The sequence below is a fragment of the Oncorhynchus tshawytscha genome, linkage group LG31 (genome assembly GCF_018296145.1).
Source record: "Oncorhynchus tshawytscha isolate Ot180627B linkage group LG31, Otsh_v2.0, whole genome shotgun sequence".
In the NCBI taxonomy this organism is placed as follows: domain Eukaryota; kingdom Metazoa; phylum Chordata; class Actinopteri; order Salmoniformes; family Salmonidae; genus Oncorhynchus; species Oncorhynchus tshawytscha.
The window spans coordinates 21,640,749-21,664,357 of record NC_056459.1 but is presented as its reverse complement, the minus strand read 5'-3'; the positions used below and the strand labels follow the sequence as shown (position 1 = coordinate 21,664,357).

At 44.5% G+C, this 23,609-nt stretch overlaps 1 protein-coding gene across 6 annotated transcripts in view; it reads left to right on the top strand.

The window, feature by feature from the left end:
- Positions 1-23,609, top strand: part of LOC112229516 (protein tyrosine phosphatase type IVA 3) — a 109,617-nt gene that overhangs the window by 62,685 nt on the left and 23,323 nt on the right. Inside the window, exons 1-2 of one of the 6 annotated variants that reach the window (XM_024395387.2) lie at positions 1,037-1,139; positions 22,865-23,468. In XM_024395387.2, coding sequence (XP_024251155.1) covers positions 23,364-23,468 — 105 coding nt within the window. In that variant the 5' untranslated portion in view covers positions 1,037-1,139; positions 22,865-23,363. Of the gene's footprint in view, positions 1-1,036; positions 1,140-16,069; positions 16,314-16,359; positions 16,633-22,864; positions 23,469-23,609 lie in introns of those variants that run through there. The other 5 variants (XM_024395383.2, XM_024395384.2, XM_024395386.2 and 2 more) reach the window with 5 other exon arrangements.

Below are 23,609 nucleotides of genomic sequence, written 5' to 3'. Positions count from 1 at the left end.
GAGAGCGAGATTGGTAGAGTGAGGGAACGGGAGGGACTCCTGGTGTCTGTGTTTAGTCACGACTCAGCCTGATTGACCTGTTTTCCTCAGACTCTACGTAACGCAGGAATTACACACAGCACACACACACACACACACAGAATGACTCACTGTGCCACCTAGACACCCAAAGCCCCCCTGCTTAACAGTAACACACACCTAGTCATTGTGGGGTGTTCTGTCTGAAAACGCCCGGCCGGCATTGGTGACAAATGCCAAGTAGAGGTTTTAATATGTGGTCCTGTGGCGTCTGAGGCACTTGGAAAAAACAGAAATCAGCCACTAGGCTATAGCTGCTAAGAAGATGGCGCTGACAGACATGGCAGCTCTGCCTCTAGCTCCTAAGCAACTTTGCAGTATTACATTATTAGCTCAGAATGTTTTTTATGTTATTACATAGACTACTGTTCAAAAGTTTTAGAACACCTACTCATTCAAGAGCTATCCCTCCCCCACCTCCTTTTTTTTTTGGTTACTACATGATTCCATATGTGTGATTTCATAGTTTTGATGTCTAGTAAAAATAAAGAAAAACCCTTGAATGAGTAGGTGTTCTAAAACCTTTGACCAGTAGTGTTCAGCCGGAAAGTACTTTTGGATATCACCAGCAGAACGACCAGAAATACGACTTTCCCGAATTGGATCCTTTGTTCGTACCCCTCCAGGGAAATCGGACTTATCCCAGAGGCTGCTCCAAGATATGGAGAAGAGGTATTCGGAATGGATGTCACGTGTGCTCCCTCCCCGTCCTCAAGGTCACCAGGCTGCTCATAATGGCGCACACCTGTCACCATCGTTACTTACACGCACCTGCACGTAATCAGACTCACCTGGACTCCATCACTTCCCTGATTACCTTCCCTATATATGTCACTCCCTTTAGTTCCTTCCCCAGGTGTTATTGTTTCTGTTTCATGTCTGTGCATTGTTCGTGTTTAGTATTATGTTGCGTTTTATTTATTAAAACACTCACTCTCTGAACTTGCTTCCCGAATCTCAGCGCACATCGTCACAGAATAACGCCTCTTGAATGTTGTCCTCCATGGCCTGGGTCTCAGCCACAGACAGTGATCCCGAACACCTGCCGAAGGAGGGAGAAGGTATGTAGATGCTGACGCTCCCGGAGGAGGTTATCCAGACGGAGGGCCACCCCAATGAGTGTGTCCAGACGGAGGGCCACCCCAATGAGTGTGTCCAGGGTGAGGTTGCCATCCCAATGAGTGTGTCCAGGGTGAGGTTGCCACCCCAATGAGTGTGTCCAGGGTGAGGTTGCCACCCCAATGAGTGTGTCCAGGGTGAGGTTGTTACCCCAATGAGTGTGTCCAGGGTGAGGTTGCCACCCCAATGAGTGTGTCCAGGGTGAGGTTGCCACCCCAATGAGTGTGTCCAGGGTGAGGTTGCCACCCCAATGAGTGTGTCCAGGGTGAGGTTGCCACCCCAATGAGTGTGTCCAGGGTGAGGTTGCCACCCCAATGAGTGTGTCCAGGGTGAGGTTGCCACCCCAATGAGTGTGTCCAGGGTGAGGTTGCCACCCCAATGAGTGTGTCCAGGGTGAGGTTGCCATCCCAATGAGTGTGTCCAGGGTGAGGTTGCCACCCCAATGAGTGTGTCCAGGGTGAGGTTGTTACCCCAAAGAGTGTGTCCAGGGTGAGGTTGCCACCCCAATGAGTGTGTCCAGGGTGAGGTTGCCACCCCAATGAGTGTGTCCAGACGGAGGGCCACCCCAATGAGTGTGTCCAGGGTGAGGTTGTCACCCCAATGAGTGTGTCCAGGGTGAGGTTGCCACCCCAATGAGTGTGTCCAGGGTGAGGTTGCCACCCCAATGAGTGTGTCCAGGGTGAGGTTGCCACCCCAATGAGTGTGTCCAGGGTGAGGTTGCCACCCCAATGAGTGTGTCCAGGGTGAGGTTGCCACCCCAATGAGTGTGTCCAGGGTGAGGTTGCCACCCCAATGAGTGTGTCCAGGGTGAGGTTGCCACCCCAATGAGTGTGTCCAGGGTGAGGTTGCCACCCCAATGAGTGTGTCCAGGGTGAGGTTGCCACCCCAATGAGTGTGTCCAGGGTGAGGTTGCCACCCCAATGAGTGTGTCCAGGGTGAGGTTGCCACCCCAATGAGTGTGTCCAGGGTGAGGTTGCCACCCCAATGAGTGTGTCCAGGGTGAGGTTGCCACCCCAATGAGTGTGGCCAGGGTGAGGTTGCCACCCCAATGAGTGTGTCCAGGGTGAGGTTGCCACCCCAATGAGTGTGTCCAGGGTGAGGTTGTTACCACAATGAGTGTGTCCAGGGTGAGGTTGTTACCACAATGAGTGTGTCCAGGGTGAGGTTGTTACCCCAATGAGTGTGTCCAGGGTGAGGTTGTCACCCCAATGAGTGTGTCCAGGGTGAGGTTGTCACCCCAATGAGTGTGTCCAGGGTGAGGTTGCCACCCCAATGAGTGTGTCCAGGGTGAGGTTGTCACCCCAATGAGTGTGTCCAGGGTGAGGTTGCCACCCCAATGAGTGTGTCCAGGGTGAGGTTGCCACCCCAATGAGTGTGTCCAGGGTGAGGTTGCCACCCCAATGAGTGCGTCCAGGGTGAGGTTGCCACCCCAATGAGTGCGTCCAGGGTGAGCTTGTCATCCCAATGAGTGCGTCCAGGGTGAGCTTGTCATCCCAATGAGTGCGTCCAGGGTGAGCTTGTCATTCCAATGAGTGCGTCCAGGGTGAGCTTGTCATTCCCAATGAGTGCGTCCAGGGTGAGCTTGTCATCCCAATGAGTGCGTCCAGGGTGAGCTTGTCATCCCAATGAGTGCGTCCAGGGTGAGCTTGTCATCCCAATGAGTGCGTCCAGGGTGAGCTTGTCATCCCAATGAGTGCGTCCAGGGTGAGCTTGTCATCCCAATGAGTGCGTCCAGGGTGCTTGTCATCCCAATGAGTGCGTCCAGGGTGAGCTTGTCATCCCAATGAGTGCGTCCAGGGTGTGGTTTGCGACCAAGCTTTAACTTCCTGACTGATGTCTTGAGATGTTGCTTCAATACATCCACATAATTATCCGTCCCCATGATGCCATCTATTTTGTGAAGGGCACTAGTCCCTCCTGAAGCAAAGCACCCCCACAACATGATGCTGCCACCCCCGTGCTTCACGGATGGGATGGTGTTCTTCGGCTTGCATGCTTCCCCCTTTTTCCTCCAAACATAACGATGGTCATTATGGTCAAACAGTTCTATTTTTGTTTCATCAGACCAGAGGACATTTCTCCAAAAAGTATGATCAATTGTTGGAAAAATGACTTGTCATGCACAAAGTAGATGTCCTAACCGACTTGCAAAACTATAGTTTGTTAACAAAAATTTGTAGAGTGGTTGAAAAATGAGTTTTAATGACTCCAACCTAAGTGTATGTAATCTTCCGACTTCAACTGTATGTAAATGCTGTATTCTACTGTATTTTAGTCAATGCCATTCCGACATTGCTCATCCTAGTATTTATATATTTCTTAATTCCATTCTTTTACTTTTAGATTTGTGAATTTGTGCGATATTGCTGCGCTGTTGTAACTACAAACTCAAGCATTTAGCTACACCTGCAATAACATCTGCTAAATATGTGACCAATAACATCTGATTTGTTTTTTTATCCTCCTAAAAATATGAATGCTTAGCGTTGTGTAATATCAGTCACATTTGAATTATGTCTAGTTACTCACATTAGGATGTTTTGGGTGGAAGTAGAGTAGATTGGCCTAGATTGTGGTAGTAGATTTTTTTTCCCCCTTGACTGCTAGGATGCAGTGTCAGAAGTGAATGGATAAATTCAGACACACTGGTCATAGGGCCGGTCTCCTGTCCTTTCTCCCTTCCTCATGTGTGTGTGTCACAGTAGACCCAGGGTCTGGTTCATTGATTGTGAGAATGGGGGAGGATGGAAATCATGATGAATCCATTTCCTCCCAATAATACAGAGCTGATCAGAGAGCGAAGCAGAGCATTGAACCCCAGACACTAGCAGTCTATCATTAGGTTGGGGTAGAGATTATCTTATGCACAGAGTTTACCCCTCATATCAACCAGCAACAGGTTCCTGTACACTGAGTATACCAGACATTAGGAATACCTTCCTAATATTGAGTTGCACCCCCACTTTTGCCCTCAGAACTGCTTCAATTTGTGTCTCAGGGCTTAAAAATCCTTCTTTAACCTGCCTCCTCCCCTTCATCTACACTGATTGAAGTGGATTTAACAAGTGACACCAATAAGGGATCATAGCTTTCACCTGGATTCACCTGCTCAGTCCATATCATGGAAAGAGCAGGTGTTCCTAATGTTTTGTACATTTGGTGTATGTTGTGTATAGGCTAAGTGAAGTGTCTTGTGATTTTATTTTGATTTATTAGGATCAGGTGCCAATAACGCCAATGGCGACAGCTAGTCTTACTGGGGTCCGATGTGATATGTATGTCTGGAACAAATGCATGTAAGGTTGCTAAGCAAATTTACCTATGGGACGATAAAGGATTAATTCATTAAAATCCCATACTTTGTGAAATCACGATGTAATGCAGCAGATGACATTGATATTGAGAATTCCAAAACCATATGGAATTAAATGACAAAAGCAGCTTCATTTTGATTGGATGTTGCATGCCATTGAAATAGTGCTTCAGTTCCTTCATGTATCAGCACAGTTGCTTGAGATGTCACTTGCAACTGCAACAAAAGATGTGTGAAAGTTGCTTTGTTGCCTAACCATAACCATTAGGTGGGGGAATGCAAAACTGACTGAAGATCAGTGTTTGGAGCCATCATTACTTTGATCATGTATTCAGTCATGATGGCTAATGTTTTTCACCGTGGGTTGCTTGCTGACCTACTCAGTTTCACATGGAGGAAAGGTTGTGATCATGTATTCAGTCATGATGGCTAATGTTTTTCACCGTGGGTTGCTTGCTGACCTACTCAGTTTCACATGTAGGAATAGTTGTGTTCATGTGTTCAGGACATGGACATACCATGCCTGGAGTTTTGCTCCAGTTCTGTGTGCTGTTGATCGATGACAGATGTCTCTTTTGTTGCCCTCGTGATGACAGCCAGTGGAGGCCCAGCCTCGGTCGGGAAAGGTTCCACTCAAAGGTCAGGGATCAAGTTATGTAAATGTCGCCGAGGGACTTCAGGAGCCATGTTGAGGCAATGAAAATCAAAGCTCCTGCACTCCCCCAACTGGTAAATACGACTCAAAATGCTATCCCCTAATATGTGACTGGCTGCATAAAGAGTTTTATGGTGTAGTTCACCTCAGTTCAGGGTCGTGTTCAGCAGGGCACACCGTAGCGGAACATTTTGCAACAGAATGGGAACATGTGTGTGTTCATAATGGATAAATTCAGATAGTCTACCTCCAGTTTCAAAACGTTCTCTCCCCTCTGGACACGACCCAAACAAGTCACACTCTGTACATGGAGCTCCCAGGTCGGTTGTAAACCTTCACACGTATGCTGACGTTTCAGGCCTATAGACGTGACGTTGGTTTGAAATGGTTTAGAGGCCACCTGCATTCCTCTAGGTGGATGTGTGAAATATTGCTGCTAATGACATCTGGGAGGGGGGTGGCATTGACACCTTCTGAAGCACTGACTTCTGGGTAAGAACTCTCAGCTGCTGCTCTACTGCTTCTTCTGTTTGGGCACCTCCGGTTGCGACCTTTAACCCTTAGTGGAATGGTGCTGCTTTGAAGTTGGCGGCAACATCTTCATGAATGTATAGGATATTCTCACCCCATTGCTGTGTTGTGTGTTACCCTGCTACCATGACAACAGCGTTACAATGTGAAGCATGTTGTGGCAGACCTATTTCATGCATTTGAAGTTTGATTGATTGTTACTCTTATTGGAACGATTGATGTGCTGTGATTCTTGTTTTGGTAGTCTGTGTTGGTTACTGTAGGACATTAGTTAGGTATGTTGATAAATTGATTTGTTGCAACTAATTTAATTTCCCCCTCCCATATCAGTATCTATTTCCATGCCAATAATTTTTATTTCCTAATTTAGTATGGCCTGCCTTCTTAATTTTCAAATGGCAGTGGTCAGTGGATGGCCCAAAATTCATGAAGCACATCTTTGATTTCAACACACACACACACACACACACAGCCTCCCTCCCCAACTCTCCCATGTTATGTCATACTGTGCAGCCCTCGGTTCTCTGTACCCACTGGCCTAAATGCATCAGAAAGCAGCTGGCAGGTTTATTTTTAGTTCAGTTTCAGTCGAGAGAGCATCAGGTCCCCACTCAGGGAAATCGCTTCACTGAAGTGCCTGGTGTCAAAACAGCCCTGTTGGACATGGAGGTTACACACTGAGACACACACACACACACACACACACACTGAGACAAAACACACTGAGACACATACACGGACAAAACTCTCACATAAACACACACACAGGCCACATTCAGTCACAACCATCACCCCGCTGCATGATGCTACACTCACTTGACCTCTCAAATTGTGTCTCCACAACGATTAAACCATAATTCTTTGAAGAGGTCACCACCATAATAATAAACGCCAGAATTTTAAGGAGGCCACCATCTTGGCACAGTGAAATGACTTGGCATTTCCCGAGTGGCGCAGCAGTCTAAGGCACTGCTAGCGGCATCACTACAGACCCTGGTTTGATCCTGGGGTGTATCACAACAGGCCATGATCGGGAGTCCCACAGGGCGGCGCACAATTGGCCCAGCGCCATCTTGGTTAGGGGAGGGTTTGGCCAGGGTAGGTTGTCATTGTAAATAAGAATTTGTTCTTAACTGTCATGCCTAGTTAAATAAAGGTTAAATATTTTTGTACATTTTTTTTTCTTCTTCAAAATAGCAACTCGACCTACTTGATCATCCATGCACCAAGTCTGAGTCTTCTCAAACTTCTGAGAACCAAGCCTGACCCGAGGCCTCCAGGCAGGCCCCTCTATGACCACCGCCAAGGTGCATAAATAAATATCTCCAAATTCCAAGGGGACACGTTGCAACAACGTGACATGGGTGCTGAGTACACGGCCACTAGGGATGTATCTGCACATGAAACCCCCAATGTTGATCCGGGGTGGGCTGTTGGGCCCGGTGGGGGTGGCGGTGGCATCTTGAGGATGGATAGCAAATGGGCTCTCATCCCAAACCTTGTTGGTCCTGAAAGGTGTGCAGTCGACCCTCCACTCCCTGGTTTCCAGTTTATTTTTAAGTGCCATCATACCCAGGCCCCAGATGCCCACAGCTGCTCGAAAAATTTACAGAAACTAGTTCATAAGAGCATTTCAAATTGGGTGTCAAATTAAAGGCTATTTTAAAAACAAAAAATTATGTTTTAAGTGAGAAGTAGGCATTGATCTGAAGCTGAAAAAGAAAGGAAGAATTAACAAGTAAATGATTAGAATTAACATTCTTGAAGAATTAACAAGTAATGATAGACCTGACAATTAGTTAGTGATTTTACTGATATAAATTTTAATCACAAAATGTGAATTGGTAGCGGAATGATCAAAAACTCAAACTGAATTACTGCAACTGAAAAGACTATAATGGGAAATCATAATAGTCACAAACCACAATTGAGTCACCTGCTACTGTCCTCCCTTCCACTCGCATACTGTTATGTTCAGCAATCTCTCTCTCTCTCTCTCTCTCTCTCTCTCTCGCTCAGTACATTGTAATGCACTGTACTGCACTCTACACTACTGCACTGTATGGAACTCTACCCTACTCTACTGCACGGTACTCTACACTACTGCACTGTACTGAACTATACCCTACTCTACTACACTGTACTGTACTCTACCCTACTGTACTGAACTATACTCTACTGCACTGTACTGAACTCTACCCTACTGTGCTGCACTGAACTATACTCTACTGCACTGTACTGAACTCTACTGTACTGAACTTTACCCTACTGTGCTGTACTGAACTCTACCCTACTTTACTGTACTGAACTATACTCTACTGCACTGTACTGAACTCTACCCTACTCTACTGCACTGTACTGAACTCGACTGCACTGTACTGAACTCTACCCTACTCTACTGCACTGTACTGAACAATACTCTACTGCACCGTACTGAAATCTACTGCACTGTGCTGTACTCTACCCTATTGTGCTGTACTGAACTCTACCCTACTCTACTGCACTGTACTGAACTCTACCCTACTCTACTGCACTGTACTGAACTCGACTGCACTGAACTCTACCCTACTTTACTGTACTGAACAATACTCTACTGCACCGTACTGAACTCTACTGCACTGTGCTGTACTCTACCCTATTGTGCTGTACTGAACTCTACCCTACTCTACTGCACTGTACTGAACTCTACCCTACTCTACTGCACTGTACTGAACTCGACTGCACTGAACTCTACCCTACTTTACTGTACTGAACAATACTCTACTGCACCGTACTGAACTCTACTGCACTGTGCTGTACTCTACCCTACTGTGCTGTACTCTACCCTATTGTGCTGTACTGAACTCTACCCTACTGTGCTGTACTGAACTCTACCCTACTGCGCTATACTGAACTCTACCCTACTCTACTGCACTGTACTGAACTCTACCCTACTCAGTTGCACTATACTGAACTCTACCCTACTCTACTGCACTCTGCTGAACTCTACTGTACTGAACTCTACCCTACTGTGCTGTACTGTACGGAACTCTACTCTACTGCACTGTACTGAACTCTACCCTAATCTACTGTATTTTACTGCACTGTACTTTACTGTGCTGCACTGTGATGTCCAAACTTGTGAAATGTGGAATTGCCCTTGGTGTGTCAACCATAGTAATAGAATGAAAACAAACTCATTCTAGTTTAGCGGTGTCAAAAGTCCTTGATCCATTCGATCGGATCCTTACATTTTTCCAGTCAGTTCACGTGTTGTGTATGTGTGCATCCATCAACCTTGTACCTCCTGAGATTTACTGATCTCAACATCCCTGCCTCTCGCTTTCTCTCCTGTTGATTGCATGTGACCCTTGAGTCTAACCGGCACAAACACACAGCACAGCACCACACAATTAAGCTCCACCATAGCTCCCACTTGTACTGACTTCTGGGAATTGGACCCTCAGGGACCTCAGCCTGTAATTGTGTGTTTCTGTTTGTTTAACTGCTGAGTCAATGCCCTGTGCTGCTCACCCACCTAGAATCTGTTTGTCACTTCACTTTAAGATTATGGGGTTGAACTTTACTGTTTTGATTGTCAGGGTGGTATAGAATAGGTTTGCAATTGACTTGCCGTGTAGCTTGTTTTTTTTTTAGATAAAAAAAATATGTATTTAACCAGGAAGGGCTCATTGAGATTAAAATCTCTTTTTCAAGAGCGCCCTTGCCAAGATAGGCAGCACCAAGTCATTACAAAAAAGATTACAGACAGACAACATGAAAAACTACAAGTAATCTAGTAAAAACCATTGAATTCACAAGAGTATAAAACAGCAAATTAAAAACATTGACAGGTCAGGGAATCAGCCTCAAAATCCTTCATCAGTGATTTAAAAACACCAATCGGGACAAGTTCTTCCAGTTTAAAAGTATTTTGTAAGGTGTTCCAAGACGATGGCGCAGAGTACTAAAAGCCCTTTTACCAAATTCAGTTCGGACATTTGGAACAGTTAGCAGGATGAAGTCCAGCGAACAAAGAGAGTACCCACCACATTTCTGAACAATAGAAATGCACAAATAAAAAGGTAGTAAACCCAAAAATGGCTTTGTAAATAAAAGTATACCAGTGACTGAGCTTACGAGTAACTAGAGAAGGCCAGCCAACCCTGGTATACAAAGTGCAGTGGTGCGTAAGGGTTTTGCAGTTTAAAATAAATCTCAAAGTGCCATGGTAAAGAGTGTCAATTGATCTCAAACACTGAGCGGAAGCATTCATATATAAAATATCCCCATAGAGTCTAGTAAAGGCATAAATGTAGCTGATACTAGCCTCCTGGCTTCAAAAGAAAAACAGGCCTTATTCCTAAAATAAAAATCCCTATTTCAGCTTCAATTCTTTTGCAAGTTGTTGAATATGCAATTTAAAAGAGGCCGTCATCAATTAAAATTCCAAGATATTTATGAGGTTACAACCTCAATATCCTTGCCCTGGCAGGTAGTAATAGGTGAAAGGTTCAGATTTCTTGCATTAGAAAACACCATTAGTTTCGTTTTGTCAGTATTGAGGATAAGCTTCAATTTACACAAGGTTTGTTGAACTGTATAAAAAGCAGTTTGCATGTTCTGGAAAGCTTTTGTAAGAGACGCGGGACAACAGTAAATAACAGTATCATCAGCATAAAAATGAAGTTGTGCATTTTGGACATTTGTCTAAATCATTTATATAAATAGTGAGTAAGAGAGGACCAAGTACAGAGCCTTGGGGCACACCATTCAAGACAGATTATTTAACAGACATAAGCCCATCAAATTGAGTGCATTGAGTTCTATCAGACAGATAGTTAGCAAACCATGCAACTGCATGCTCCAAAGACCTACACTTGACAATCTCTGCCTTAGTATAGCATGATCAACTGTATCAAAAGCCTTAGAGATCAATAAAAAGTGAGACGCAGTGCTGTTTTTTGTCAATGGCTTCAGTGATATCATTTAAAACCTTCATGGCTGCTGTACTTGTGCTATGCTTCTTCCTGAAGCCCGATTGGTACATTGATAAAATAGAGTTAGTAAATAAAAAGTATTTTAGCTGTTCACTTACAAGGGTTTCAAGTATTTTCACCAAGGGTGACAGCTTTGAGATTGGCTTATAATTATTTAAGAGTTGGATCTCCCCCTTTTAAAAGTGGTAGGACAAATGCTGATTTCCAGATCTTTGGAATTTCATTACATTCCAGGGTTAGATTGAACAGAGATGTAAGTGGTTCAGCTATGAAATCAGCTGCCAGATTTAAAAAGCAGGGATCCAAAAGATCAGGACCTGCAGGCTTTCTCTGATCTAAGGATTTCAGGGCTTTATGTACCACCTGCACTGAGAATGGCAAAAAGCTAAAAGTAGTTGCCTGGGCATGCAAGGCAGGGAAAGGCTAGACCTAAGAGCTGTATGGCTATTGTTTAGAAAGGGGGGCTCAGGGGAAAGGGAGACCTGCTGGACAGACAAGGTAATGAACGGCAGGAATGAAAGCAAGATTGTGCCAAGCCAACTTGACAGTATTTAAAAAAATATATATGTTTTTCGATGTATTACATTATTAACTACAGCAGGAAATAACTTTTGGATATTAGATCGGCTGTCACTGAACAGCATTTCCACCAGAAATTCAACTTCCCTGAGTTGGATCCTTTGTTTGAACTCTAGGCCCGTTACAATTTGCGTACAGCCCCAACAGATCCACAGAGGACTCGATCGCTATCACACTGCCCTCTCCCATCTGGACGAGAGAAATACACACACTGCTCTCTCCCATCTGGACGAGAGAAATACACACACTGCCCTCTCCCATCTGGACGAGAGAAATACACACACTGCCCTCTCCCATCTGGCCCTCTCCCATCTGGAGAGAAATACACACACTGCCCTCTCCCATCTGGACGAGAGAAATACACACACTGCCCTCTCCCATCTGAAATACACACTGCCCTCTCCCATCTGGAGAAATACACACACTGCCCTCTCCCATCTGGACGAGAGAAATACACACACTGCCCTCTCCCATCTGGACGAGAGAAATACACACACTGCCCTCTCCCATCTGGACGAGAGAAATACACACACTGCCCTCTCCATCCATCTACACACACTGCCCTCTCCCATCTGGACGAGAAATACACACACTGCCCTCTCCCATCTGGCCCTCTCCCATCGAGAGAAATACACACACTGCCCTCTCCCATCTGAAATACACACACTGCCCTCTCCCAGAGAAATACACACACTGCCCTCTCCCATCTGGACGAGAGAAATACACACACTGCCCTCTCCCATCTGGACGAGAGAAATACACACACTGCCCTCTCCCATCTGGACGAGAGAAATACACACACTGCCCTCTCCCATCTGGACGAGAGAAATACACACACTGCTCTCTCCCATCTGGACGAGAGAAATACACACACTGCCCTCTCCCATCTGGACGAGAGAAATACATACAGTGAGCTCCAATAGTATTGGGACAGTGAAATTTTGTTTGTCTCTTTACTCCAGCACTTTGGATTTGAAATTATACAATGATTATTGAGGTTAATAAAATGCTGACTGTCAGCTTTAATTTGAAGGTATTATTTGAGGGTATTCGTCCATATTGGTTGAACCGTTTAGACATTATAACTTTTTGTACATAGTCCCCCCATTTTAGGGGACCAAAAGTATTGGGACAAATTGACTTGTATGTGAATTAAAGTGGAACAGGCAGTGTTTTAACTGCTTTGCAAATGTGAAACAAACAATCATACACGTAAAAAATATCAAATTCCCAATTTATGCTACAAAACCAAATTTATAAAAACGTTATAAAAATTGGTTCTATTTGACTCAACATTCCATGACGTACACTAAGGCATTTTGGCAGAATAGATGCAGTTCAATGCATGATTAATATTATTCACCAATACATTTCTTGGTAGTCTGCTAAATTTTGATATCAGGTTGTAAATCACTGCTGGCATGGTACATTGTTTGCTACTGCCATTCAGGATGCACTGTTCATTGCAATTATCATTTTAAAACTGACAAATGTAACTAAGGCTGGGAATGTCAATCAAACTGGTAAGGACACTGATCACAAGTCAGTCATAACGTGGTAAATATGCTACCTTATCTATTTATGTAGCAAGATAAAAACACAGCGCCTAACACTAGCTAGCTAGCTAACTAGATTGCTGCTTGGAGGATGTTATGTCATTGGAGGAGTGGGTGAGTGACTGACTTTTCCCCGTATCGTTTTTTGCCGGTTACACAGCTAGAGATTGGGGTGTCATTTGTTTAGCTAGTAATAAATGTGAATCGCTTCGTTAGCTAGCTATCTAGGCAAAAAAGTAATTGTTAGTCACGAACGCTCTGTAAAACATGTAAACAGCCTAACCAGCTCTGCTAAGGTGAGTAAAATGGTCAGAATGAGATGTTCTCTCATGTGTTTCTGGAAGTAGCAAGCTAGCCAACTTTAGCCAGTTAGCTTGGGTGCTTGATTGGGACAACACATGCTGCAGAGGACGAGCAGGCTAGTCCCCATCATTTATCAGTGCAATTTTTTGTTGTTGTTGATCCAGTTGGTAGTTACAGTCTTGTCTCATTGATGCAACTCCCATACGGACTCTGGAGAGGCAAAGGTCGAGAGCCACGAGTCCTCTGAAACACGACCCCGCCAAGCTGCACTGCTTCTTAACACACTGCTTGCTTAACCCGGAAGCCAGCCGCACCAATGTGTCTGAGGAAACACTGTACAGCTGTTGACCGTACAACTGGCGCCCAAGCGCCCAGCCGCCACAAGGAGTCGCTAGAACGCGATGGGAAAAGGACATCCCAGCCGGCCAAACTTTCCCCTAACACTGACGATGCTGGGACAATTGTGCGCCGCCTCATGGGTCTCCTGGTCGCGGCCAGCTGCAACACAGCCGGGAACAATCCCAGATCTGTAGTGATGCCTCTAGCACTGCAATGCAGTGGCGTAGACCGCTGCGCCACCCTATCAGTGAAATTCTGACTGCCAACTAGCTGAGAAAGTTTGAGAGGGTTTATCTAATGTTCCTTCATTAGATTTGAGTTAATCTTGCTCTGGCTGGCATTAGTTGTTGATCGTGTTGTTGATGTGCATATAGGGAAAGAGAGCTGGACTCCCATGGTATTTAGCTACAAATTTGTAAACACAGTCCAGTTCAAAGTGAATGATGGCAGGCCCTTGTAGCAAATTGCATTGTTTGCATAAAGGCCTACGGTACCTCTGACTGGCTATGGCGCACCGGTCTGCGTAGCTCCAGTCCTGCACAAGACAGATGTTTTTATTAGGTTTTATTTATTGCAGTGTCTATTAATTGTCCAAATGCACGGCCGCTTTCCCACTCTGTAGTGCTATAGAAGTTTTACAAATGCCTTAGTACACGCAATTCCCAAACATTCTAAGACTTTATGAAAACATGAAAATGACCATATCTTAAAATGCTGGCGGTTCAATTTTAAAAGTAGTAATAAGATAAGTAGCAAAAAGCAAATGCATCCAACAAATGTTTTGCCTTGCATGCTATGAATATGTGACTGAAAATGTAACTTTTTACTACTTTAATACACAAATGTGACTTGGTCCCAAAACGTTTGATCGCCAAAAATTGGGCGACTATGTACTTTCTAAACAGTTCACCCGATATGAATAAAAAATGTCCCTTAAAACAAAGCTGACAGTCTCCACTTTAAACTCATTTTCATTGTATCATTTCAAACCCAAAATGATGGAGTACAGAGCCAAAAAACAAAAAATGTGCCACTGTCCCAATACTTTTGGAGCTCACTGTATGTAAGAACGTTGTTCATCGACTACAGCTCAGCCTTCAACACCATAGAGCCCCCCAAGCTCATCACTAAGCTCTGGACCCTGGGTCTGAACCCTGCCTTGTGCAACTGGGTCCTGGACTTCTTGATGGGTCGACCCCAGGTGGTGAAGGTGGGCAGCATGCCAATTGGTAAACTTGATGATTGAGTTGGAGACGTGTGTGGCCACACATGGGTGAACAGGGAGTACAGGAGGAGGCTCCAGCCTTAACAACACATCTGCCACGCTGATCCTCAACACGGGGGCTCCTCAGGGGTGTGTACTTAGTCCCCTCCTGTACTCCCTGTTCACCCACGGTTGCGTGGCCAAACACGACTCCAACACCATCATTAAGTTTGTTGACGACACAACTGTGGTAGGCCTGATCACCGACAACGATGAGACAGCCAATAGGGAGGAGGTCAGAGAACTGGCAGTGTAGTGCCAGGACAACAACCTCTGCCTCAATGTGAGCAAGACAAAGGAGCTGATCGTGGACTACAGGATAAGGCGGGCTGAACAGGCCCCCATTAACATCGATGGGGCTGTAGTGGAGCGGGTCAAGAGTTTCAAGTTCCTTGGTGTCCACATCACCATCACAATATCATGGTCCAAACACACCAAGACAGACACGAAAGGGCAAGACAAAACGTTTTCCCCCTCAGGAGACTGAAAAGATTTGGCATGGGTCTGACCGTAAGGCGCTACAGATGGTAGTGCGTATGGCCCAGTACATCACTGGGGCCAAGCTTCCTGCCATCCAGGACCTATATAATAGGTGGTGTCAGCGGAAAGGGCAAAAAATTGTCAAAGACTCCAGTCAACCAAGTCATAGACTGTTTTCTCTGTTACCGCACGGCAAGTGGTACCGGAGCACCAAGTCTATGACCAAAACGCTCCTTAACCGCTTCTACCCCCAAGCCATAAGACTGCCAGACTATTTACATTGACCCCCCTACAATGCATAGTCACTTCATCCCATACCTATCCCTACCTATGTACACATTACGTCACCTAACCCCGCACACTGACTAGCCTCGTTTATTGTTATTTTATTGTGTTACTTTTTAGAATTTTTTACTTTAGTTTATTTGGCAAATATTCTCTTTAACTCTTTAACTGCATTGTTGGTTAAGGGCTTGTAAGTAAGCATTTCACGGTACTTATTGTATCCAGAGCATGTGACAAATACAATTTGATTTGAACCCCTAATTTTTAGAGTGTGGGGACCTGAGCCTTTATTCATTTTAATAAATTAATAAACTTTCAAGAATCTCTACACAAAATATAAAAAATGTATGGAACATTGGCACAAATATTTCCATTGCTTTGGAGTAAGGGGAGCAATTCTCCTCAATTTCACTCTCCTAATCTCAATTACATTGATTATCCTACATTGGGGATAAATTAAAGATTTAGCGGAAGACGGTTGTACACTTCCCTGACCATGTTTATTTCTTCCTGCAAGTGAGAGACACTTTTGGAGGGTTCAGCAGCATTTACTGAGATGAGAACTGAAGAATGAAGATGGGTGGGATTGACCGTTGTGGGCGGCTCTCTCTGCACTCGTATGAGCAGAGGCTCTGTCTGCTTTGCTATGATATGAGCGGCAGACCCGACCAAGTGTAGCCGAGTAGGCTACGTGCCATAAATAAATCAAGTCTGAACTGTCTCAACCGAGTCAGAGAAAATGGTATTTGGTGTCGGCTGTTAACCTCCAGTGATTCTCTTGGGAATAACAGAACAGGCTGAATTATTCCGAGCAGGGAGCAAGCTGCGTAAGGTAGGCTAAAGCAGCACAGGGAGGGGCAAGAGAGCGGTAGAGACGGGCGCACAAACTAATTTGGCCACGTCTGTTCTCCCATAACCAGCGCTCTACAAGCTGAAAGCCGTTCTGCAAGAGATGTTTGGTCTGTCTTTGTCGTAGGGTTTACTCATAATTCCGAGGAGCGGTAAGAGGATTCGATGTACTTGGACCAGTGCCATACATTTAGATAAAAATATGGATCTGATGTGGATTGAATGTGTTTTTTACACCGGCAGTTTGAAATCGTCGGAGTGAACCGAGGTGCGTCTTTGCGCGGCTGGGGGGTCTACCGTCGGTCAGTGTCTGTCAAACAGCGGCTCACTGGGGGCAGTCTTATTGGCTTTTTTATGGCACTGATTGAATTGGATTTTGAGGTTATAAAGTTTACCTGTATTAGTGTGTGTCAGTGTAATGCTCCACAATTCAATATTGTAGACTAGGCTAATAATGATATAATTGAATCTGGAGCAGAACTAATATGGGCAATTGTAAACAATTCCTGAAATCTTATTTTTTTTTTATTGAACACGTATAGTATGTAGGTTGTAAAGCAGATAAATTCTGTTCTCTGTGAAAATGTTCTCATAAATGTAATGTTTTTATTGTTATTTTGACCCTTAGAGAATCATTTCCAGCATATCTAATGTGGAAAATTGGTTGGGGAAATGAAAACAGTGATGGAAGGTGAATTGAATGCCTTTTTGTTGCTCATTTAATAAACAAACCATTATTTTATTTTGCACACCATCTTGAATCATAATTTACATACAGGGCTGGCCCTAGCCTTTTGGAGGCCCTAAGTGAGATTTGGTTGCAGTCCCCCCCACCCCACCCACCCACCTCACAGGCAAAACATTTTAGTGGCCCCCCTCTTGATGATGAGGAGAAAAATGTCAGTTTTAAAATTAATTTCCTTTTTACACATTTTGCCTTGGTGAGTAGAGAAAATGTTGTAGATTTAAAGCAAGCTTTCTGCATTTCTACACATTTTTCCATTGGATGGAGAAACATTTGCGGTTTTTAAAGCTAATTTCCTGCAATTCTATAAATTTTGTCAAGACTTATGTCGTCAGTCAATATGATGAATTTGAATCATCACGAAAAACTGATTTGGATTTGCAAAAAGTCATCAATGTAAAGGAAGAGTTCCCCCCCCCAACTTTTAACCTAAATTCAATGACGTGATTTTTGTTGTTGAATTCACATTAGTTGACAACTCAACCAAATGTAAATAAAGAATAGATTTTGAACTGACGTCTGTGCCCAGTGGGATGTTAATGATATCTGAGTGAGAGTGGCAAACTAAATAAATTGGTGCCCCTGGGGACATATCCTGCATGCCCAGTCGGTAATCGGCCATGATTACTACAAGTTTAGATATCTGGCTAAAGTAATTTACCAATCTCAGAATTGTTAGCTGACATGGTTAATTGAGTGACTGTCAGTAGCTATGAAATATGTGCATTTTCCCACCAGTGGTGTGTTCCCACTAAACTGACTTGTTGCGGAACTCTACAGATAGTTGGTAAAAAACTGTTGTGTTAAATTGCGAATGTGGTCTTGACACGTGTGTTCTAGCCAACAGCGAGGCTACATGATGAGATTATTATGGATAAGGACAAGAATATCTTTTTTTGTCAAACGGCAGTCAAGCATTGCTCATCATGTCACCAGAATAAGATCACTCTACATTTATTGGAAAGGAGCGTCAAGCTCATCCCTGTGCCCTTTCAGCACCCTGGGAAGTTCCTCACAATTCATTTAATCTGTAGCTCAACAAACTGCGTGGTTTCCCATGTCTTCGCCGGAGGACCACACACCATATCATCGCTTGAGCCCAAGTTTACTTCGATATGATGTTTATTATTTGGTTATTATATCGCTATTTACACCTCCTTTTCTCGCATAATATATTTTACAGACACAAAAGGATCCCACCATGTCAAATGATGTTCTGTTGGCATTTATAAAATTATGCCGAAACTTCCTGTGTCCCTCACAGCTGTCGTAATATTCTTTTTTTTACACATTTCGACTTTACTTGCATTAACTGTGGATGGGAACTGACTGACATAAAAAGAGAAACGGCTGATGCACAACCAAATTTTGAAATTGCACGTTGTGTAGTCTTCTATTCTAACTCTCAACAGTAAATTGAGACCTCTACTGAGTCCGCCTCCACCATAAGAGAGTCTGTGTATATACAGTCGTGGCCAAAAGTTTTGAGAATGACACAAATATTAATTTCCACAAAGTTTGTTGCTTCAGTGTCTTTAGATATTTTTGTCAGATGTTACTATGGAGTACTAAAGTATAATTACAAGCATTTCATATCTGTCAAAGGCTTTTATTGACAATTGCAGGAAGTTGATGCAGAGAGTCAATATTGCAGTGTTGACCCTTCTTTTTCAAGACTCCTGCAATCTGCCCTGGCATGCTGTCAATTAACTTCTGGGCCACATCCTGACTAATGGCAGCCCATTATTGCATAATCAATGCTTGGAGTTTGTCATAATTTGTGGGTTTTTGTTTGTCCACCTGCCTCTTGAGGATTGACCACAAGTTCTCAATGGAATTAAGGTCTGGGGAGTTTCCTGGCCATGGACCCAAAATATCAATGCTTTGTTCCCTGAGCCACTTAGTTATCACTTTTGCCTTATGGCAAGGTGCTCCATCATGCTGGAAAAGGCATTGTTCGTCACCAAACTGTTCCTGGGTGGTTGGGAGAAGTTGCTTTCAGAGGGTGTGTTGGTACCATTCTTTATTCATGGCTGTGTTCTTAGGCAAAATTGTGAGTGAGCCCACTCCCTTGGCTGAGAATCAAACCCACACATGAATGGTCTCAGGATGCTTGACTGTTGGCATGACGCAGGACTGATGGTAGCGCTCACCTGTCTTGTCTTCTCCGGACAAGCTTTTTTCCGGATGCCCCAAACAATCGGAAAGGGGATTCATCAGAGAAAATGACTTTACCCCAGTCCTCAGCAGTCCAATCCCTGTACCTTTTGCAGAATATCAGTCTGTCCCTGATGTTTTTCCTGGAGAGAAGTGGCTTCTTTGCTGCCCTTCTTGACACCAGGCCATCCTCCAAAAGTCTTCGCCTCACTGTGTGTGCAGATGCACTCACACCTGCCTGCTGCCATTCCTGAGCAAGCTCTGTACGGGTGGTTCCCCGATACCGCAGCTGAATCAACTTTAGGAGACGGTCCTGGTGCTTGCTGGACTTTCTTGGGTGCCCTGAAGTCTTCTTCACAACAATTGAACCGCTCTCTTTGAAGTTCTTGATGATCTGATATATGGTTGATTTAGGTGCAATCTTACTGGCAGCAATATCCTTGCCTGTGAAGCCCTTTTTGTGCAAAGCAATGAAGACTGCACGTGTTTCCTTCCAGGTAACCATGATTGACAGAGGAAGAACAATGATTCCAAGCACCAGCCTCCTTTTTGAAGCTTCCAGTCTGTTCTTGGAACTCAATCAGCATGACTGTCAGCATGACTGACTTTTGTGGCAGGGATAAAATGCAGTGGAAATATTTTGGGGGGATTCAGTTCATTTGCATGGCAAAGAGGGACTTTGCAATTAATTACAATTCATCTGATCACTCTTCATAACTTTCTGGAGTATATTAAAATTGCCATCATACAAACTGAGGCAGCAGACTTTGTGAAAATTAATATTTGTTTCATTTCTCAAAACTTTTGGCCACGGCTGTACAGTGCCTTGGGAAAATATTTTGACCTCTTTTTCCACATTTTGTTAGGCTACAGCCTTATTCTAAAATGTATTAAATGTACATATTTCTGTGTCAATCTACACACAATACCCCATAATGACAAAGCAATGTATTCAGACCCTTTACTCAATACTTTGTTGGAGCACCTTACAGCAATTACAGCCTTGAGTCTTCTTGGGTATGACACTACAAGCTTGGCACACCTCTTTGGTGAGTTTCTCCCATTCTTCTCTGCAGATCCTCAAGCTCTGTCAGGTTGGATGGGAAGAATTGCTGCACAACTATTTTCAGATCTCTCCAGAAATGTTCGATCAGGTTGAAGTCCAGGCTCTGGCTGGGCCACTCAAGGACATTCAGAGACTTGTCCTGAAGCCACTCCTGTGTTGTCTTGGCTGTGTGCTTAGGGTTGTTGTCCTTGTTGGAAGGGGAACCTTTGCCCCAGTCTGAGGTCCTAACCTGCTCCAGAGCGCTTTTCATAAAGGATCTCTCTGTACTAAGGTGCCAGGTTTCCTCCAGACGTGATGCTTGGCATTTCGGCCAAAGAGTTCAATCTTGGTTTTATCAGACGAGGGAATCAATCGGGGGAGAAGGGCCTTGGTCAAGGAAGTGACCAAGAACCCGATGGTCACTGTGACAAAGCTCCAGAGTTCCTCTGTGGAGATGGTTGTCCTTCTGGAAGATTGTCCCATCTCTGTAGCACCACCAATCAGGCCTTTATGGAAGAGTGGCCAGACAGATGCCACTCTTCAGTAAAAGGCACATGACAGCCTGCTTGGAGTTTGCCAAAAGGGACCTAAAGACTCTCAGACCATGAGAGACAAGATTCTCTGGATCTGGTGAAACCAATGCCAAGCGTCACTTCTGGAAGAAACCTGGCACCATCCCTACGGTGAAGCATGGTCGAGGCAGCATCATGCTGTGGGGATGTTCTTCAGCGGCAGGGACTGGGAGACGAGTCAGGATTGAGAGAAGATGAACGGCGCAAAGTACAGAAAGATATTTGATGAAGACCTCTCAGGACCTCAGACTGGGGCGAATGTTTTCCTTCCAACAGGACAACGACCCTAAGCACACGGCCAAGACAACGCAGGAATGCCTAAGGGATAAGTCTCTGAATGTCCTTGAGTAACCCGGACTTTAACCCGATCGAACATCTCTGGAGAGACCTGAAAATGACTGTGCAGTGATGCTCCCCATTAACTTGACAGAGCTTGAGAGGATATTTCCGTTTTTTTTTAAATGAAGGCCTGATTCACACAGTCTCCTCTGAACAGTTGTTGAGATGTGTCTGTTACTTTAGCATTTATTTGGGCTGCAATTTCTGAGGCAGGTAACTCGAAGGAACTTTTCCTTTTCTGTGGCTCCGATTGAGAGACAGTTTCATCATAGCACCTGAGTAAAGTGTCTGGATATTTACGTAAATGTGATATTTCCATTTTTTATTTTTTTTAAATAAATTTGACATTCTTAACCTGTTTTTGCTTTGTCATTATTATTATGTGTAAATTGATGAGGCAATAAAAATAAAATAAACATTTTAGAATAAGGATGTAATGTAACAAAATGTGGGAAAAGTCAAGAGGTCTGAATAATTACAGAATTGTGTGTGTGTGTGAACAAAGGTTATTTCAGCTCTTGAATCATGGGACCAACACTTTACATGTTGCATTTATATTTTTGTTCAGTGTGTGTGTATACTGTGTATATATACCAATCAAAAGTTTGGACACAACTACTCATTCCATGTTTTTTCTTAAATTTGACTATTTTTACATTATAGAATAATAGTGAAGAACTTCAAGAACTTTGAAGTTTCTTCAAGTGCAGTCGCAAAAACTTTCAAGAGCTATGATGAAACTGCCTCTCATGAGGACCGCCACAGGAAAGGAAGACTCATAGTTGCAGAGGACAAGTTCATTAGAATTACCTGCCTCAGAAATTGCAGCCCAAATAAAAGCTTCACAGAGTTCAAGTAGCAGACACATCTCAACATCAACTGTTCAGAGGAGACTGCGTGAATCAGGCCTTCATGGTCAAACTGCTGCAAAGAAACCACTACTAAAGGACACATAATAAGAAGAGGCTTGTTTGGGCCAAGAAACACAAGTAATGGACGCTAGACCAGCGGAAATCTGTCCTTTGTTCTGATGAGTCCAAATGTTAGATTTTTAGTTCCAACCGCCGTGGCTTTGTGAGAAGCAGAGTAGGTGAACGGATGATCTCCACACATGTGGTTCCCACTGTGAAGCATGGAGGAGGTGTGATGGTGCTGTGCTGGTGACATTGTTGGTGATTTATTTAGAATTCAAGGCACACTTAGCCAGCATGGCTACGCAGCATTCTGCAGCGATACGCCATCCCAACTGGTTTGCGCTCAGTGAGACTATCATTTGTTTTTCAACAGGACAATGACCCAACACACCTCCAGACTGTATATATCCAGCTATTCATCTATTTCTGTCGCTCTCTCCTATCTATTTATCTATTAATGAATTATTATTATTTTTTTAAAATTCTCCATTAATTTTTAGGTTCGGGGGCCCCTTAGCGGCCCCCTGATGTCGCTTATGCTTGGAGCCGACCCTGTTTACATAGTGCCAGTCATGTGGGAGGGGAGAGACGAGAGGGGGAGAGTGAAAGAGAGGGAAATATCATTAATCTGTTCTCCAGTCAGCTCTTCCCGAGGATGCAGCCAGTGTTTTGTGTTTGTTTCTCAGATTTATCTTGCTTGTGGTTAACTCTCTCTTCTGTCTTTCTTTGCCTCCCCCTTTCCTCCCTGTTGGCGCCGCACAGTTTTACACCCTTGGCGCTGTGCTTTTGATGGCGTTCTTGCAGAGGACTGGAGACTACTGCCACGCTCAACATCCCAGAGCATAGGCTGATCCAGGGGAGGATGCCCACTGCTCTGCCTTCTCCGCCTAATACCCTGCACTGATCCCTGGGTACCAACGCATCGAGGGCTCCCTGCCTCCCAGGACTCTCCACACCCTAGGTCTGTCACTCTAAGACCCTCTCTCAGGAACCCTAATGGGATGATTGGACTAACTATTCCACGACTCTTCAGTGAAAGCCCAAGACCTCATCTAAACCAACCACAGTGACCCTCCCAAGGATCGACCAACCCGAGGACAGACTTGTATTTTATATCGTCTTAAAGGAGGGACAGGACTGAGAACGTCTGCAGGAGTTTAGCCCACCAGCGACCGTGGCCACTGTGGACGACCAGTTTGTGGTCCCCTTGCGTCCCTGTCCGTGTTGTGTTCGCCCCCCCAGCTGGGTAAGGGTTGTCAACATGGCCCGTATGAACCGTCCGGCACCGGCAGAGGTGTGCTACAAGAACATGCGGCTGCTCATCACGCACAACCCCACCAACTCCACCCTCAACAGCTTCATTGAGGTGAGGACCGTTCTATCCCTGCTCGTTTAGACCTGCTAATATTATTTTTCTCATGATTCTCTCTCCATACATCCCTCTCTTTCTCTCTAGTTATTTTCTCCCATTTCTCTTTCCCTCTCATCCTCCCTATATTTTTCCTCT